Raw genomic sequence first — 18,288 nt, forward strand, 5'->3', positions numbered from 1 at the left:
CCTGGACTTCCTTCCCCTTGTTTGCTATTCAGTGAAATCTACACGTTCTGTCTTATCACCGAATGTCCTTAACCTTACTTTCAGCAGCTTAATGTGACACGAACTCAATTTTAGAAAAGAATTCCTTCAGCATAAATTATCGCTGCAAGTTCAACTGGGGGCACTTGCTATGAAGTGGAGGAACTAGGGCGGAGGGAGGGAGGCAGGGTGTGAGGGTCCCGCCCTAGATGTGACCAAAGCTGCATTAAAAAGAAACTGTCCTGTTCCTCTCTCCACATCTGGGTTTAATGCCTATGTTCTACATCAGCTGTTTTAGGCTAAAATATATATTTATTAGCCCCAGAGGGTTGGCTTGCAGCTTAAAAGCCTTAGATTATTTTCTACATGAGATAGAGTCATGGCTGTCACTATGCAAGAATAGCAGGTTTCAGTCTTCAGCAAGGTGGCCCTCATTCTGAGCTTCTTCTTGGATCCAACCAGAGCAGAGCCCCAAAATGGTGGGGTTCATATGTCCTTCAGTTTGGTCATGTCATGTAACCCTCTTTGCAGAAACCAAAAGCTTTGTCACTGGGGTTTAGATGCGGGATCTTGGGCATGACTAGACCAAAAAAAGGCAACATGGTGCTGCAGCAGGTATGGCTAGTTTTACCCTGGGCTGTGGGTTCAGACATTGGTTCAAATTTGGCTCAGTTTGTACAGACTTTGTACTGTATGTTCACCTATTATGCGCATGGGTTTCCTCCCACAGTCAAAAGAGGTGAAATTGTCTGTATTGTGTGCTTGTGTAGTTGCCCTGTAATGGACTGGCATCTCATCTTGGTTGTACCCTGCCTCATACCCTATCCCTGTGCTTCCAGAATAGGCTCCGTACTACTGTGGCCCTACACTGGACAATTCGTTATTGACAATGAATAAATGAACAACTTACTAACACACACACACACACACACACAATTTTGATAATTAAATGAGCACACAAAATACTTACATAAAACTTGATGTTTTCGTGGTGATGAACACTAATAAAAAGTGATGTTTGGCTCTGGATGTTAAGAATTAAGTGGGCTGGATGAGCTGCAGAGAAATTGAGCGACAAAATCTGAAAGAAAAAGAACAATATCACCATGATTAATAACTTAATGATGTTTCCTCAAAAAACCCCATGATAAACCTGATGACGCACTGGTACACTCTGGGCTCCGTCCCTGAGCATGAGTGCGTCATCTTCTGAGGGCCTTGTGGTTATTTTTCTCTAAATGAATCATTCCCATTGCATAGTACTGAATGTCAGTGCTAACATGACCTGTCTCCAGAGACAAATGCAGGACACATCACTTCGCACTGGGGGGGCATGCTCGGGGTTGGGGATCCATGGCCATGGCATCTCGCTATAGTACATTGAGCTCCCGAACTGACCTGCCCTTCCCCTGAATTTATTGCACTGATATCCTGCCTGTATTTTCTGATTTTGAGCTTACCTTGCATTTTCATACAACTTATCTTCATATAACGTGGCACAAAACACTTCTCAAATAATTAAAAGCTACTGCTATTAAATAAGCTTTTGTTAAGAAAGAGCATTGCGAAAAATAGATATGACACATCCTACAGTTTTATTCAAGATTGTCGCTGTCAAGACGCACTCTCTGTATTTTCCAAAATAGAGACATTTCTGATAAAACTTCTGATACCTGATATAAAGATAGCATTGGATGGTATCATCAAGATTATCATTAATTTGTTGTCTAACTGACACTTGTACCCACGGCTTTCTCTGTGTGACCACTTCATTGAGCTGATCATTTCTCACTGGGGAAATTTAGTAATAGTAATTGGCTGAGTTGCAAATTCTTTGTTCAAAGCAGGGCTTGAATCAGCAACCTTCAGGCTATAAGTTGATGTCCTTAACCACTACATTACACAAAGGTATTGTGGAAATATAGGTGTTTAATCTATATTAATGTATATGAACACTCTGATATATACCAAGGAAAATTACTTTTTAGTCACGTAAAACTTAATTTCTTAATGATGAATACCATATGATGGGTGCCTTTTCTGTATTCAAGGTACTAAGCTGAATTTGATAATAACTGGAGTGAACACCACCAGTGAAAATTCACTAGTGATACTAACAACAACAGCAGTTTAGACTAATTTCGTCTTATCTGCATAGGAGGAAGCACAGTGGCGCAGCAAGAAACACAGTGCCACTACTACCACACCTCTCCTGGACTGTTCAGCCATGGGCTTAAATCCAACTCAATCTGTGTGGAGTGTGAACGTTCTACTTCAGTCTGTGTGGTGTTCCTTGGGGTGCTCCGGTTTCCTCCCACAGTTTAGAGACATGTTACAGGAGAATTTGTAACGCTAAATTACCCAGTGTGTGCAGCTACCCTATGATAGACTGGAATCCCAATCAGGCTCTACCCTATTTCTTAATACCCTGTGCTATCAGGACAGGCTCCAGACTACCGCAGCCCTTATGTGGTGTGATTGCTCACACATTTCACATAGGCTAAGTAAACAATCTAAGCAAAGTAAAATCTTTTCTGATCAAACAGGGTGACATATAATACCAAGTAAATACGCTATTGTCTCTCACTAGAAACAGTAACTATAGTTTACTCACAAAAAATACGAGTGAAATTTTAAATCTACTAACCCGCATTTCGGCGACATATATTAAAAATCTTCTGCTTACATGTGTTGTTTTCCCTTATAACTACTGTATGTATGTTTATCAGATTTGTGCATTTCATCTATAAATCCATGCGTTTACTTTCTTTATTTTTATTAAAAGGCTAACAATATATTCTTATTAATGATAGTTACAGGGACTTCGCTTAAGGTACACATCGTGAGTTTTCTAAATTACACTTTTTGTTCTGAAAAATCATTTTAAAAAAAAGTTTAAGTATTTCCGTATTTTATACTGCGTAAGAAAAGTGTATTCATCATGTTGATCAGAAAATTAGAAACATATTGCTAAACATACGCCGATCTACTTAACTTTCCAGATGTATCTCTCACTTTCCTTTGACGCAAAAAGTATATTCCTTCACTATTTAATATTTCTCTCTACTTCTGGTACCATATTGAAAACATTTGTATGAAAACACATTACATCGCTGGATTCCTTCTGTTCGCTGTTTGGTTGGCTGCTTTGTTTGGGAGAGAAATGCATCGCATGTGAACAGGAATGTTTTGAAGTTTCTATTGCTTCGCCAGCTTACATTCCATGTTGTCTTACATTCCAGGAGGTCGCCAAGCCAATCTGAGTGGCTCCAGTCATCCAGCAGGCGACTGCTATTTCTTTGCAGTTCAGTAGACACCCCCCCTCCAAACATAGAGACCCCCCCCGGCAGGCAGATAAACCTTCAGTAAACAGAGGCCAGTTTTATCAGCTGTGCAGGATCACAGTGTATGGCAACAGCACTCATTAACAGATCATAACAAGTGTTTAAGTGACACTGACAGAATGCCACAGATAAAGCCAGTACCACCACCACGTTCGCAGTCCTTACCAGAAGTCAGTCACCTCTGTAGCTGTTGGCTCTGCCTACACCGAGAGTAAAATTTCTCTGATTGCGGCAGGTGTGGCAAAATCTCGTTTTTGTCTTCAATGCTCTCAGGGAGGTTATAAATTCATTTTAGTGCAGGAATGCCTATTGCGACTAAAACTCACTTTACACTCATCGCATTATACTATTACACAATAATTCAGCTTAATTTAGAGACTAAAGACATCGTAATTGGGAAGTCTGGTCTGTGCTGTTCAAAAACAGTGTGCTGTCCAAATAGTTTTTCATACTGAGCAAGCCCGAACCTAATTTGAAAGCAGAATTCGCTCTGACACAGAAAGCCAAGAATTCCAGCTTTTCGGATATGTTTTTAATCCAGGACTTGAACTCCTCCAGTATGCAGATGAACTCAAAATGTGCTTCAGTCAATGGTGTTCAATGAAGATGTGGACATGACCCAGTGCAAAGTAAATAAACTTCTGAGGACTCTAAACCGTTCGCAGAGCATTGATTTCTCTTCAAATTATTATTTAATCTTTTTTGTTAATTTTGTTTATATAGCTGGAATGGAATGTTTAATTCTTTAATTTGCTCACAAAATGTCTAAGTCTTTAGGTTTACACTTGCATTCATCATATTCCTGTCAAAATAATTATTTTAAGAAATGTTTTTGTTTTACTTAATCTTTCTTCCTACCAGATGAAATTCTACAGATGACTGTTACTAAACAAACGGCAGACAGGCTTTATTTGAATGTGTCTCATAGACAGGAAGCTGACGGAACACTGAAGACTGATTCATAGGAAGTCTAGCAAAGAAGTCAGACTCCTGCTGTATGTTCTGTTTTTTTTTTTTCCCCCCCCGTTTTAAATACTTATAAAGAGACCATAGAAACCATAATGAATATCTTAAATTAAATGATGTTTGACATTAGATCTTAGACTTCCGCCTTCTAAAAGCTTTATGGGTTAGTCCTCAACCCCTCCGTTTCAGTCAGTTGCTATATGTTATATTAAGAATCAATTCACGTAAGAAGATTCTCTAAAGAGTACGGAAGCAACGAAAGCCATGAAACAAAAATCAATTCGGCTGCACACCAAAGTGCCTGGAGCAACCAGTAGTTGTCCTTTTGCTTCTTTCTGCCTAATAAACGCTTCATTCTGACAACAAAGTAAGTAGCAATCCCTACACACTTACTCTAGCTATTTTTGTTCCCTGGTTTTTCAAGATACAATCGATTTCCTTTTTTTTGGCTATTTTTTTCTTCTACTGCACTTTTTTTGGGAATTTTCTGATGCAAAGCAGCTTCCAGTTATTCTTTCACCCTCCTGTAACCCAAGACGGCTCCAACAGTCCAGTCTAGGCATTATGCCAAGAGGAAAAAGTGTTAAAAAGTGCCTATAACTATGACATCAATGACTGGCTGGCTGTAACTCAACTCCCACCCAGCCCAGTCCTCACATAACACTCCCCCACACATATATGGAAATGGACACTGTCTTCTGTCTTCTTGCAGAACTTCAAATTTATCAGGCATAGCTTCTGCTAAAACTATTTGCCTGCAGTTCTGGAAAGACGGTAAAATGTGCTTTATTGTGCTCCACCTGTTTATTTCTGTTAAATCCCATCTGAAGAAAATCAAATCACCTAAATTAAGGCTCTTCATCATGTTCAACTTTAATTCATAAAGTTGTGCATAGTTGAATTAATCTGCATGACATATCATCAGTTCTTACTCTAGGTAATAATGCAAGCAATGCAAATATTGTAGTGGTTAACACTTTCACCTTGCACTCAGAAGACCCAGATTTTGAATCTTACCCCCTGCTTTTGTACCTTTGAACAAGGCACTTCCTCTAGTTAAAAAAGAAATGCCATTTAGTGGAAAAATGGCAGTTTAGTCAATGAACACAGTGACACAGAGCACTGAACAACTGAGCACAATTAGTGATGCATAAGCGATGGTAAAAGAAGGAAAGAGACAATGACCATAGACAGCACTTTGCTGGTGTACTGTTCAGAAATAAGCCAACTGGTACTCGAGGAAAGGAAAACAGAAAACCAGGAAATAGCAACCAGTCTCAGTCGAGCGACAAGCTTCATTATTTAACTAATTTCTCTGAAATTGTTGGCAAGTATGTTTCACCCACTTGTCGCTTTTTCCTGAAATCACAAAGAGCTTCCAAATGCAGAGTAGTTTTCATTGTTCAAAAGTGGTAAAATGTACCTGGAGTTTCAAGTCATTTTTACACTTCTCCACAAGGCCTTAGGGATACAAATTTTCGTAGCTCAGATTTAGCAAATGATTTACATGACATATTATTTGTTAAACCACAGCAAAAATGTTGTTTCTGCTTGTGGTTACTCTTATACAACATTCTAACAAATTAAAAAAATAAGTATTACCTGCACAAAATCGTAAACTGACAGCACAAGCATCGTTCTCAGACACTGCATAAAGGCCACGTTTGGACTCTGATGGAGGGCAAAAAATAATCTGGATTATGTAGACTGACACTACATTACTTCATTTAATTGAAGCTTTTCTCCAAAGTGACTTACAGTATCAAGCTACTTACAGTTATTTACCAATTTATACAGCTGGGTAATTTTTACCAGAACAATTTTAGGATAAGCACCTTGCTCAAGGGTATTATAGTTGGAGGCTCAAACCTGTGACCTTTGGGTCCAAAGCTGACAGCTCTCACCACTATGCCACCAGCTGCCCCAACCTATGAAAAATCTCCTAACTCTATATTAACTCAATCTTGTGAGCACTGGCAGTATCGGGAAATATTCATGTTGTCTTAATAAAGTTTCTTCAATAAGGATACATATTTTGAAGTTCAGTTTACCCTGGAAATACCACTTTTCCCTAGAGGATCTAGTAGCGGTTACGTTTATATGCTGCTGTAGGTATTCATCCCCCCTCCCACAGAGGAAACTGGCCCCTGGGGAGATCCGGCATGTGTTTGTTGTTATCTTTACAAAGAAGATGTCACACACGTGTACTCTATCACAATGGAATCAGTGTTCTTAATCCTGACCTCAGCCGCTGTGATTCATATGCCAAACATCCAGCCAACATAAACGTTAGCCAAAGTAGTATCAACAAGCAAAATTTTCATCTTAATCACAGTCATAATCTCATAACCGCCCTAAAAATCTAATTCATTACAGCATTTCATGTACACTTTTGCCATATGTTCTTAAATAAAATGCAACAAACAGATATGGAGACAACATAAGGCAGTACAAAATAGTAAACTCATTGTCATGTGTTTTTGTTCAGTAACACAAAGCTGAAACTGCAACACATCAAGACAAGAAGGTACATTCTGAAGGCAACATACCACAAAATATATCAATCTGGACATAGAGCACGTCTAATGAAGTACTGTGAGTTGTTCGGGAGTTGGTTAATATAATTAGATATTAATAGATTAGGGGACTTACTGAAAACCTGTCTGTGATGCTGAACACCAGGTCCAAGATGTGCACCTCAAAGCCATCGAGAGAGAATTTGCTCCAGCAGCCAGGGGACACTCCTGGTTCCACACGGATAAGTTCTTTCTGGGCGTCTTCTGATACTTCCTTCGGCTCACATGTGATGGATTCTGTGTTTAGGGCAGACGTACACATTGCAACTTGACTATTAGTAATATGTTTTGCTGAAGGACTTCAAGATGAATACAGAACTAAAACATGACTCCCGTAGGGTACGACTTCTGACGAACTCGTGGAAAAGTAATTCAGGCCTCAGTGTTAATAAGTGCAATAGGAAGGGCAAAAATAAGAAGTAAAAGGAGACCTAAAAAGACACATGCCTAGCATAAAACAAAAATAAATTTTAAAATGTGACAACTTTGTACTGTGGGCTTCAAAACCCCATTCAAAATATGTCCTATTCAGCATTTATCATATACTAAACTATTGAAAATCGCCTTTCTTCCCAAACAGCTTCAGCTGTTACTATTTGACGATTGCAGGAAAGGCATTCACTTTTAAAATTATTAAGATTTTGTTCTGATGTGAAGAAGAATTCCAGGGCAAAACCTTTTCCAGCCTGCATTATATTAAGGTATATCAAATAGACTATTATTATTATTATTATTATAAGGAAATTGTTTTATATAATTTTACTCAACTTTTAAATTTTTCCTGGGATTTTTTTTAGCTTTTCAGCTTGACAGAATTCTCTTTACTAGTCAATAAATATTCTCCAGAAGTAAATGGCATTTTTTTCTTTGGAAGTGAAGGTCAGGTGTCATTTCCTTTGCAATTGTCAGCTTGGCCCCAAGCCATCCCCGGATTCATCTGTACAACCAAAGATGGAAGGTCCGACTGGCTTTTTATCTATGACCCACAATGGCACCAAGCAGTGAGCGTCACTGCAGAAGAGTGTAAAGATTTAGACTGCACCGTATGCCGCCTGTCTGCCTGTTTTCACATAAGTCTGATACTATTTTGATATCATCAGAGAAAGACTAAATATTTAGTTAAAAAAAAATATTCTGAAAGACTACATTGTCATCAGGGGAAATCCATTCCATCCATCTGTTAATTGTATTTATAATGTTTTGCTCAAATTGTGCTATTGTTACTGTTAATATCACAGAAGTTCCATACAACATCTAAAATTTCTAATTGTGTGCCTTGGTTATACTGTTTGTTAAAAAGTATCAACATACTGCCTTGTAGTAAAAAAAGGACGTCATTATTGTTATTATTAGTGATTATCTTCTGTATCCAGGGGATCAAATTTTTTCACAAAGCTATAGTGACAATACTTTCCAAGTTTTGTTTGCTTGTTTTCAGAAATATTTGAAACACCATTCTTCATAGGCAATTCGTAGCAGAAGGTAGATAAAACAGAATAAAAGAAAACACACACACAGTCTGAAACCGCTCGTCCTGAGCAGGGTTGGGGTGAACCGGAGCCAAACCGGGCAACACAGGGTGCAAGAGGGACACACCCAGGACGAGACGCCAGTCCGTCGCAAGGCACCCCAAGCAGGACTCAAACCCCAGACCCGCCAGAGAGCAGGCCCCGGCCAAACCTGCTGCACCACCGCGCCCGCCATTCAAAGAAAACAATGTGATCATTATACCAAAAGTAAATCGGGATATTTAGCAATGAGATATACTGAAATGAGTATTTCTGCAGGTGTTAGTTATACTTACTCCCATAAAAACTGATCATTTCACAATGTACAAAAATGTAGTTACTGTTTTGTTATTAATATAATAATAATGCCTCCAGCTCTTATATAACAAAAAACTACTTTTACAACAAAAAATTACTACAATGGCTTACGGACATATACATATTTTCATACAATGGGTTTATAAATCAGTGCGGCAGAATTTTTGCCTGCTACACAGTTATTTCACTTCCTCAATAGGTGAAAAGAGTTTACATGAGAAAGCGAGTCGCTGTTACTTTGAATTTGTTTCTGCCAGTGACAGGTTTCCGAAAGGGACAATATAACCCCAGTGCCATACAGTGGCTTCCTGGATTTCAGATACCGTGGATACTGGTAGAGACGAGTGCTGTCTTTTAAAACGGGTAAGAGGTTTTCTCTCAGTGCTGCAGAGCATTTCCTTTTATGAGTACTGTTGATTAATTAACAAACAGCCCCCTCAGATGACTGCTGTAACAGCATCCCATAAAAACTCAGTTTAAAATGGGTAAAAGGGAGTGTTGAAACCCTAGATAAAACAGGCTATGTCCACACCTGCTGCAGCAAAGGAGCCTTTTAGCAGAAATGTGTCTTTAATTCTTCTTCAAAATTAAAACCACCATTTAAATAACAGGCTGCCCTGGACTAGGTTAAGACAAGAGCTTTCTTGAAAAAAACTAAGATACAAATACATTTACACACACACACACACTTTCTGAACTGCTTGTCCTATACGGGGTTGTGGGGAACCAGAGCCAACCCACCAACACAGGGCGTAAGGGACACACCCAGGACGGGACGCCAGTCCATCGCAAGGCACCCCAAGCGGGACTCGAACCCCAGACCCACTGGAGAACAGGACCCGGTCCAACCCACTGCACCACTGCACCCCCCGCCAAATACGTTTATGTTTACATTTATTTACTTAGCAGATGCTTTTGTCCAAAGTAACTTCCAATGAACACTATGTAGTATTATGAGCCCACACACCTTATTCACCAAGGTGATTTACTGTCATGCTGAGGACAGGCAGACTGGAGAGAGACATGTAAGTGATTGACCCAATTGCAGGCTGGTTTTGTTCTCTTTAACAGGTACGAAGGGCAGGACACAGTCAAGGTCAGAAACAGGCGAAGGTCTTTCAGGCGTAGGCGTTTGTAACACGGGCAAAGCAGAACTCGGTAGTCGGGAAAAACAGGCGAGGGTCAATAACCAGGAACACGAGAATCGGGCAGGATGCGAAGACCGCGATGAAGCTGCTGAGACTTGCAAAACCACAAGGGCGTTTGCGAGAATCCGTGCTGTGGCGTGGTCCTGGAGCTCCTTTTATCCCGGTTTTCCTCAATCAGCCGCAGGTGTTGCCTCTCTGCTCTTTCCCGGGGGTGCGACACTTACACTGCTAGATACACTACTTACACTGGGTCACTCATCCATACATCAGTGGAACACACACACACACACACACACACACTCTCTGTCACTCACACATCGTAAACTGTAAATACTACTTTTTTTTTCCAAAACAAATAATAGTAATTTAAACCCGTCGTAATCCTCGTCTAAAGCGGTGGGTTCACACGATCATTAACCCCGTCGTGTGAGCAACGGCTGCGTTAATTGTCCAGCGCAAACTGAAATCTTCTATGTTGTTTGTTTCAAACCCACATATTATGCTATTCTGTAGCTTGTGGCGTATGGTTAGTCCCAGGCCATGTGCAGCAAAGCAAGCTGGAAAATTGCCTTTTTTTTTTTTCCTGTCTGGTATCTCAGTTGTCTGCTGGCTCTTTGGCCTGGCCTGCTCCGCAACTTCCTGTCTCCAAGGGTAACAGGAAATGCCCTGTTTAGACAGCGTGTTGATGACGGCAGACCCCGGCAGGGGCAATGGCGTGACCATGGGGGGATATAAACAAGGCCAAATCACAAATTACCAACTGGTGATGCTTTCCACCAAACTATGGGTTAATTCCCAAGAGGGAAAAAAAGAGCGTCGGCGTTACATGTGTGTCCGTCTTCTTTATATTAACCCACCAGATCATACTGGCTACAGCTTCAACCCACAACAGTGTGGGACACTCAGTGATGCGTCTAATTGCAGCATTATTTTTTCTTTCTTGCTAAGTTAACAATAACCGTGTGCCAGCGAACAGATTTCTAACACAAGGTCAAAGTGCCCCTGACAAACAAAACGAAATGCAAAATGAACTACGCTAAATTTTAACCTTAAATTAAGCACCTTACAGTAAACATTTACTATACTGCCAAGGAAGAACAAAGAGACACGCAACAAGTAAGTGTTATAATGAGAAATGAGAAAAAGCAAAATTAGTAACAAATTAGTACCGTGATTAGTAGTAACGATTAGTAATATGATGGATTTAAACAGCTGGCGCGTTTGATACAGAAAGAATCTAGTTTCTTAAAAACCGAAATTTTATTTATTATGCCGAGACTTGCCTGCAAAATTACTTACAATTTCAATGTACTTACAATGAGTATCTCATCCAAATAGCTGAGTAATTCTTACTGTATAAAATCAAGGTAAGTACGGCTCAGGGGTACTGCCACATGAGCACAGATCCAAACCTGCATCCTTCAAGTGCAAGGTAAAGGCTCAATGCACTGTGCTTCGTGCCTAATATTTAGTTTTATGGATTTTTTTTCCATAATCAAAATTTTTTCGCAATGAAAGCAACACACTTTTAAGATGGGTTTAGTATCAAAGTTAATATCAGCTGTAAACACTAACTGCACAACACTAAAACAATGTGTGCTCAGTAACACTGTATACTTTGTTTTGAAAAAACTATAATAAAATAAGCAAAATGAAGGAGTAAAAACGCCTGCCGAAGCTGCGTATTCTCATTTTATATTTAAACGGAAATCCTAAGATTGGTACATCATCAAGTTTATGAATTGCATTTTAAGATCATCAACTGTAGAATCAAATCTCTTTGAACAAAAGGCAGAAAGCCATATCCTGGAAATAGTGACTTCCTTTATTGAGTCTTCTTTTAGAGAACAAACAACTACTGTAGCAATTGGCACCTTAGTACCAAAGCCAGATAAGAATAACTGATAAAAATAACAATAGCTGGAATTAAACATAAATAAAAAATAATGTACACACTACCCTTGTTATAAACACATATGGGGTGTGAAGCAGAACATATCTCAAATATTAGGATATATTAGGGCTCAGTTTGGGATGTACAATGTAATATTCATATTTATAATTAGATATTATTTGACTGCCCTTCCAAAAAAGAAACTTGTTTTTTTCTGAGTAACTAAAAAAGAAAAGGCGTGTTACATAAACGTATAAATAATTTAGCAGGACTTATTCACAAGATGTTTGTAAAGTCACACAGTTCCACAGGACAGCTGACGTACCCTCCTTCTAAATTAAACTTATACGGTAAACATAAGGAACAATCTAAGTAAGAAAATTTTCTGGCCACATCTGTGCTTTCATTGATGAAGCAAAGCGAACTAAACTGGGAACTAAACTTTTATCACACTCTGTAGCTCAGACTATCACTCCTGGACCTGGCAAGTTAATGCATGTGCTTTACCTTCTACTTAAGGACTTGTACTGAGGTCCTTGGCCATCTGTACTAGGATTCAGACTGCTGGCATCATAGAGCTGGAAATCCTAAATATGCAGCCATTCCGAGGCTAATTTTGTCCGTTTTGAACAACCAGGCAGAGCTCTTGATTCTATGATGTATTACTGATGTTCCAGATGTCATTGAAAATATTGTAAGGAAGATTGTGAAGGGTTGTTGAGGAATAAATTCCAGTATGCCCACTCTGAACTGCAGCTAAGGTCAAGCTTTGCAGAGAATCAGATAACTTCTGGCATTCATCGGGTGCTGTAGCAGAAGAACGATAAGGACTGAACTAGATTTATAATGATGCATTCCCCCACTCCAAGATGTGCTGGAATGGATGACGTGCGAACGAGAAACAAACGAATACACGGCAACTTTGATTCTGCAGAGCTTCTGTTTATGGCCATTTGTCAAGAATCTCATCACACCTGAGACCGATTTAAAAAATTAAAAAAAAAAAACTTCTGCTGAAGGGGAGCGTATGAAGCGATGGAAGTGAATTCATGTGAATTTTGAGTCACTTGGTCGAGTTCGCATGACGATACGACCCACGGAGTTTTTACCCTTACGCCAAATAATTTAGCTGTTCTTAGGAAAACACCAGTAAATGTCCGTAAATGATTTAAGCAACAAGCCAAAACTAATAGAGCGCAGCTGGTGAAAATGCCTCTACTTAATCAAAAACATTTGCTAAAGAACTTGGAGGGACCTTCCAGGACAAAATAAATGAAAAGGTTACTTTTCTTTTTCTTTCTGTTCTCCGCCTTCTTGGCAAGGTAACGTGTCCGGTGCCAGTATTGCTGATAAAGTTTCTGTGGGTTGCTCTATGTTCGTACACCCATTTTCTTGCTTTTCAGCAGCGATGCAAAACCAACAGACTTTTAAGCCATTTATAGGAATAATAATTCCCATGAATGAAACGTTCGACGGCGAAACACAAACGGCACGTAAAACGCTTAACAAATGCACATAATGTCCCGCTTGAGGGGCCACACGGAGCCTTGCATATCGAGTTTAACCGATGGTGAGGAAACCGAGTGGTCTCTAACCACAGTGGTCAGCAAGGAGGTAATACTTTCACTTATTAAGCTTGTCAAGTTCCAGTGCTCCCTGCTGCAAACACCATCCCTCTGAGAGCAGAGAATGCCCACCGGCTACGTTTGCTGGACGACCGGAGCCAAGAAATTGTGTCGCGGGACTCCCCTCACAGAGCGATAAGGCTGCTCAACACCATTATTTGCGCAGATGCCGGCCGCTGGCGGGTGCACGCGAGTGTGGGGTTTATCTCAGCAAACCGCTAATGAGGCGTTCAGGGCTCCGTCTGCTGCCAGAGAGCCCTGGGCACCGGGCCTGCTGCCAGAGAGGCAGACCGCTGCCAGGCTGCCAGCGGGCACAGCCAGAGCTCTGCCGCACAGTCGATGTGGCCGCGGACCCCCGAGCGACAATGAGCAGAGCGCGGCCAAATGCTGCCTTGGAAGACCCCACCGGAGCCTCTCCCGTTTCAGTTTCTCCATAAAAATCATCCCACGACCGCAACGCATATATACCGCAATGGCTGTATCGCCGTTTTTGAAGACCGAGAATAAGGGCACTGAAATCAGTGTAATAAAATCATTATCTTCACTGGAGATGTCCCAGAATGAAAATGACCAGTGTCCCGAGTCGCCAGGCTTCTACACTTGGAAAGGTATACAACTGCAAATTTAATGTTTACTTATTACTCGAGATTAATTTGCTTCGTTAAATTAATAAAGTAATTTCAGTTTAATAAAGTAGTTTTAATTTATTCTCTTTTAGTAAAAGGGGGTGCGTGGCGTCGCAGTGGCACAGCGGGTTTGGCCGGGTCCTGCTTTCTGGGGGGTCTGGGGTTCGATTCCTGCCTGGGGTGCCTTGCGACAGACTGGCGTCCCGTCCTCTGTGTGTCCCCTCCCACCGAGCCGTGCGCCCTGTGTTGCCGGGTTAGGCTCCGGTTTGCCACGACCCCCTTCCGAACAAGCAGTTTCAGCCAGTGTGTGTGTGTTTTAGTGAAACAATTTTACTTCTAATAGGTGCCTTTCTGAAGGACTCAAAAACAGCCCCCACCTTACATTACATTTACATCTCAAATGATATTTTGTAAGCTACAACACAACAGTTCAGTTTTTTCTACAAAAAAAAATGTATAAGTTTGGTGATGCCATTTCTTTTAGAATGATCATTTTCAGAACATATTAATATATTGGATTAATAAATTTAAAGGTTTTTAAAAAGTTTTTTTAAAGATACATTGTCAAATACAGCAGGAACTAAGCGAAAAAGAAAAAGAACACAGCTTTTAAGAGAAGGAATGGAAGAAAGAAAGCTGATTGTTAATGGCGACTGTGAGATAGAAATCGTTCTCCCAGGACGGCAAGTGGTCGCGTCAGTAGGTCTCCCTGCCTACCACCCAGTCTGTCGGGCTGCCAGTGTAGTGTGAGGAAGTGGCTTATTTAGACTTCACTGTATTTACCTTTTTTTTTTTCCCTTCCAATTGTTATTCTCCTTTCAGACCTAAGAGGGCCTTCATCCAAACTTCTCCCCCTCTCTCCAGCAGCGAAACCTTCTCTGCCTCTTATGCCGCTAAATTATCATAATGTTACATAATTGTCCTCCCCATCTTGCTTCCTTGGGAGTAATGTTTCTTTGGGTCTCCCCAGGCCAAGATGACTTTAAATCCCCTTTCAGTTCTCTCGCTCCCTTTCAGAGAACTGGTAATAGCTTTTGTGCTTTTCCTCCTGCCCATGGTACCCAGGGGGTGGTGGGTCTTTACTCAGCATTGCAGTAAGTGCTGACAAGCAGATAGGAGGACTGCTACGTAGGAGGAACAGCACTTCTCAGCTGCAGTTGATGCCGGATAATGTAGTTTGATCACCGGTTCTTATATCGGAAAAAAATCTCTGATGCCAGAATGCTTATTAACGCTAAACCGTAAAATAGCAGGACACTTTAAAAGAAATGTCAAATATTTCAATAGAAAATTATGACACTGATCCAAAGAAAGGGTACCCAGTGATAACATATAATGATGAAGACTGTTATGCTGAAGATTATTACTATTATTATTATTATTATTTCCCAATTTCCCCATATGCAAGTGTTTTCAATATGTTAAGTGTATTAAAACACATGCCCTTGAAATCAGGCTGTGCACTGTGCAATACATTGTGCAACACATTAACTGTTAACCAATACATAGTTTTTTTACACTATAGAATTTTTATCTTCAATATCATCTGATCTAACAATACACAGTGTATTAAATATTCTGCATGGCACTACTCTATGTTTGTTACTGTTCTAAGCTAGTAGCCTCACTCTTGGCTAGGAGATAAATAAATGTCATGTACGTTTCTGTCAAAAAGTGAGTTAAAAGAGTTCAAATCAGTCTACTGGCATTTTAGCTATACTGATGTACATACTTTTCACATCGTTCATATTATGGTAAATGGTGGCATACTGAAGTCATCAGAAAACATCACACAAGTGATGGTGTCACAAAACAACCTTTCGACCTCAACTTCACCACAAATTCTCATTTCTAATGCCAGTTACAACAGACTTATTGTTACAGTCAACTATGTAGCATTCCTTGACTAATTTTAACTCTTTTAACTTCCTTTACTGACTAATTTGAGTACTTTCCAGAAAGACAAAGCATTCAGAAAGGATAGAACCTATGCCAGAACAACCTCACCTGAGCTCACTTTGCTGAGGAGCATCAGGAACAGGACAGCAGCAGTGCAGTCCATCTCTAGGTAAATGGCTTTTTCCTTGGGGATCCCTTAACCGGTGTCCAGGAGGTCAGCTGGAAGACGGATGAGCCCTTTTGGGTGGCAGTGTGATGACGGCTGTTGAGGTGCTTCCGTTTCAGAGGAGTGGCCACACAAATCCAGCCTTGATTTGTCTTGGGGTATGAGCTATCAGAGGAGAAACATTGCAAATGGTCTCGGTGACTCTTTTTTTCACTGAGAACTTATTTTCACATTGGGGTGTTGTAAACTGTAAGGTGTTGGGGGAATGCAGCTCAGCTATTGTCAAATTGGGATATACTCAAGCATAGGGGGGACTAAGGACACTTGAGTGAACATTGCAGGCAACATTATTCACTGATGAGTCCTGCAAACAACAATGAGGACTGAAAACAAAGAGCAAACTTTTCAGTATGACTTACACACAAAGGAATTCACCAGTAAGTGATCCAGCCGACTTCACTGAGCGAGAGCATTTTATACATATACATCCCATAAAATAGACTCTACGCGAGTATATTAACTTATAATGATGTATCTTCAGTCAGCAGAACTGCGATGGCAAATCTGTGCTATTTATGAACGTTAATATTCCAAGGGGTGAAATCCCATCAGGACAAGATTCTTGACCCTGAGCCCCGATTATAAATGAAGAAACAACCCAACCGATCACTTTGAATCCCTCTTAACAGACTTACAAAGATTTCAGAACAAACATCTGGGGCAACAGAGATGGTAAAATGATTGATGACATTATTATTCTTTATTTCTTTTTTCTTCTCCTTCTTTAAGGTCAGAATAAATAAATAAAGTGACCTATAGCCTGTTGACCGACCGACTGTACTTCAGACAGTTCTGCGTTCTTATAAGCACAATATTCAATGCAGATAAGTTTATTCTGGGCAGAAGTGGACTGAATACAGTTGCCTACACGTACATCATCTACAACCTTTCATTTGTCAGATTGGATGAAATATATGGGCGAGCAGCTGAATATCCTCATAACGGGGATATATCTGATACATCATAACTTTTTTATGAACACATAAAGGTGTACAAAGCTGGATGCCTACTGCTTCGATGAGAGCACGAAAGCCGCGTCATGACATGACGGATGGAGGGACAGACCATGTGTCATGTGGACATTTTTCGTAACTCGCTCGATCGCGAGCGAAAGAAGGCACGGGCGGTGCACGTGCCTCGAACTGACAAGACATCCGCCAAGTTTCCTCTGAGTCTGAAAGCGAAACCAGGGCCACTCACTGTGTGGCGGCGACTAGGAGGAGACCCTGAACGATATTCCTTCCTCACGTTCCACAAGCAAATCTAAACACGTCACTGACTGCGCCGAGAGCGTTTTCAAAAAAGGACGCGTCCAGATGTGTGATGACGTGAGGCTAAGAACTAAGGCGCTCGCGACGCATGACACTGACAACCAGACGCCGGGGTCGCGAAGCCAGGTTTGTTTAAAAACCAGAAAGAAAGGAGGACGCGTTCGAAAGGAGCTGAGACACTCACGTGCGGAGACGGAAGGTCCTCGGGGTCGGCGCGAGGACGGGGACGGGGACGGGAGGAGCAACTCCGCCGGCTCTCGTGCGGTGCCGCGAGTGGACTGAGCGGGAGCGAGCGCTCAGCACCGTTCCCTTACTTACCCTGGTATTACCACTCCCACTGACGCCAGCAGTCCGGCGTCAGAGGCGGTCAGGACCCGCAGCACACCGGACGCTACAGTACAAAAGGGGTACGAGAAGCGCTGACGCTAAAACTGCGCTTCTCGTTCAGTTGTGGAGCTGAACTAATTTGTGAGCTGCAGGTTATTAATCATGTTTCAATGCACTAAAACAGGTCACAGGTTCACTAACTTTTTAACGCATTTTCATTTTCTGGCCTATATATCATGTCATTTCATTCTATTCTATTCTATTCTATTCTATACCACAATATACTGTATCATACTATACTGTAGTAGTAGGCATGGTCTAGTGAAACATAGTGCATTGCACTTTACTATGTTGCACTAGACCATGCCTAGTATGTCATACCAAAATATACTAGGTTTTGTTATGCTCTGCTATACTGTATAGTAAAATGTGGTAGTATACTCTGTGTACTGCAGTACTACACTGCACTCTGTGGTCTTTGTTTTATACACATACACGCTTTCTGAACCGCTTGTCCCATACGGGGTCGCGGGGAACCAGAG

General features: G+C 40.9%; 1 protein-coding gene across 1 annotated transcript in view; it reads right to left on the bottom strand.

The window, feature by feature from the left end:
- Window positions 1-17,733, bottom strand: part of LOC108938643 (endoglin-like) — a 28,899-nt gene extending 11,166 nt beyond the window's left edge. Inside the window, exons 1-4 of the mRNA XM_018759433.2 lie at window positions 17,604-17,733; window positions 16,031-16,253; window positions 6,981-7,141; window positions 989-1,099 (exon numbers count right to left, since the gene is read on the bottom strand). Of these exons, the coding sequence (XP_018614949.2) occupies window positions 989-1,099; window positions 6,981-7,141; window positions 16,031-16,085 (327 nt within the window). The 5' untranslated portion in view covers window positions 16,086-16,253; window positions 17,604-17,733. The remainder of the gene's footprint in view (window positions 1-988; window positions 1,100-6,980; window positions 7,142-16,030; window positions 16,254-17,603) is intronic.
- Window positions 17,734-18,288: the final 555 nt, after the last annotated feature.

The sequence above is a fragment of the Scleropages formosus genome, chromosome 17 (assembly GCF_900964775.1).
Source record: "Scleropages formosus chromosome 17, fSclFor1.1, whole genome shotgun sequence".
Classification (NCBI taxonomy): Eukaryota; Metazoa; Chordata; class Actinopteri; order Osteoglossiformes; family Osteoglossidae; genus Scleropages; species Scleropages formosus.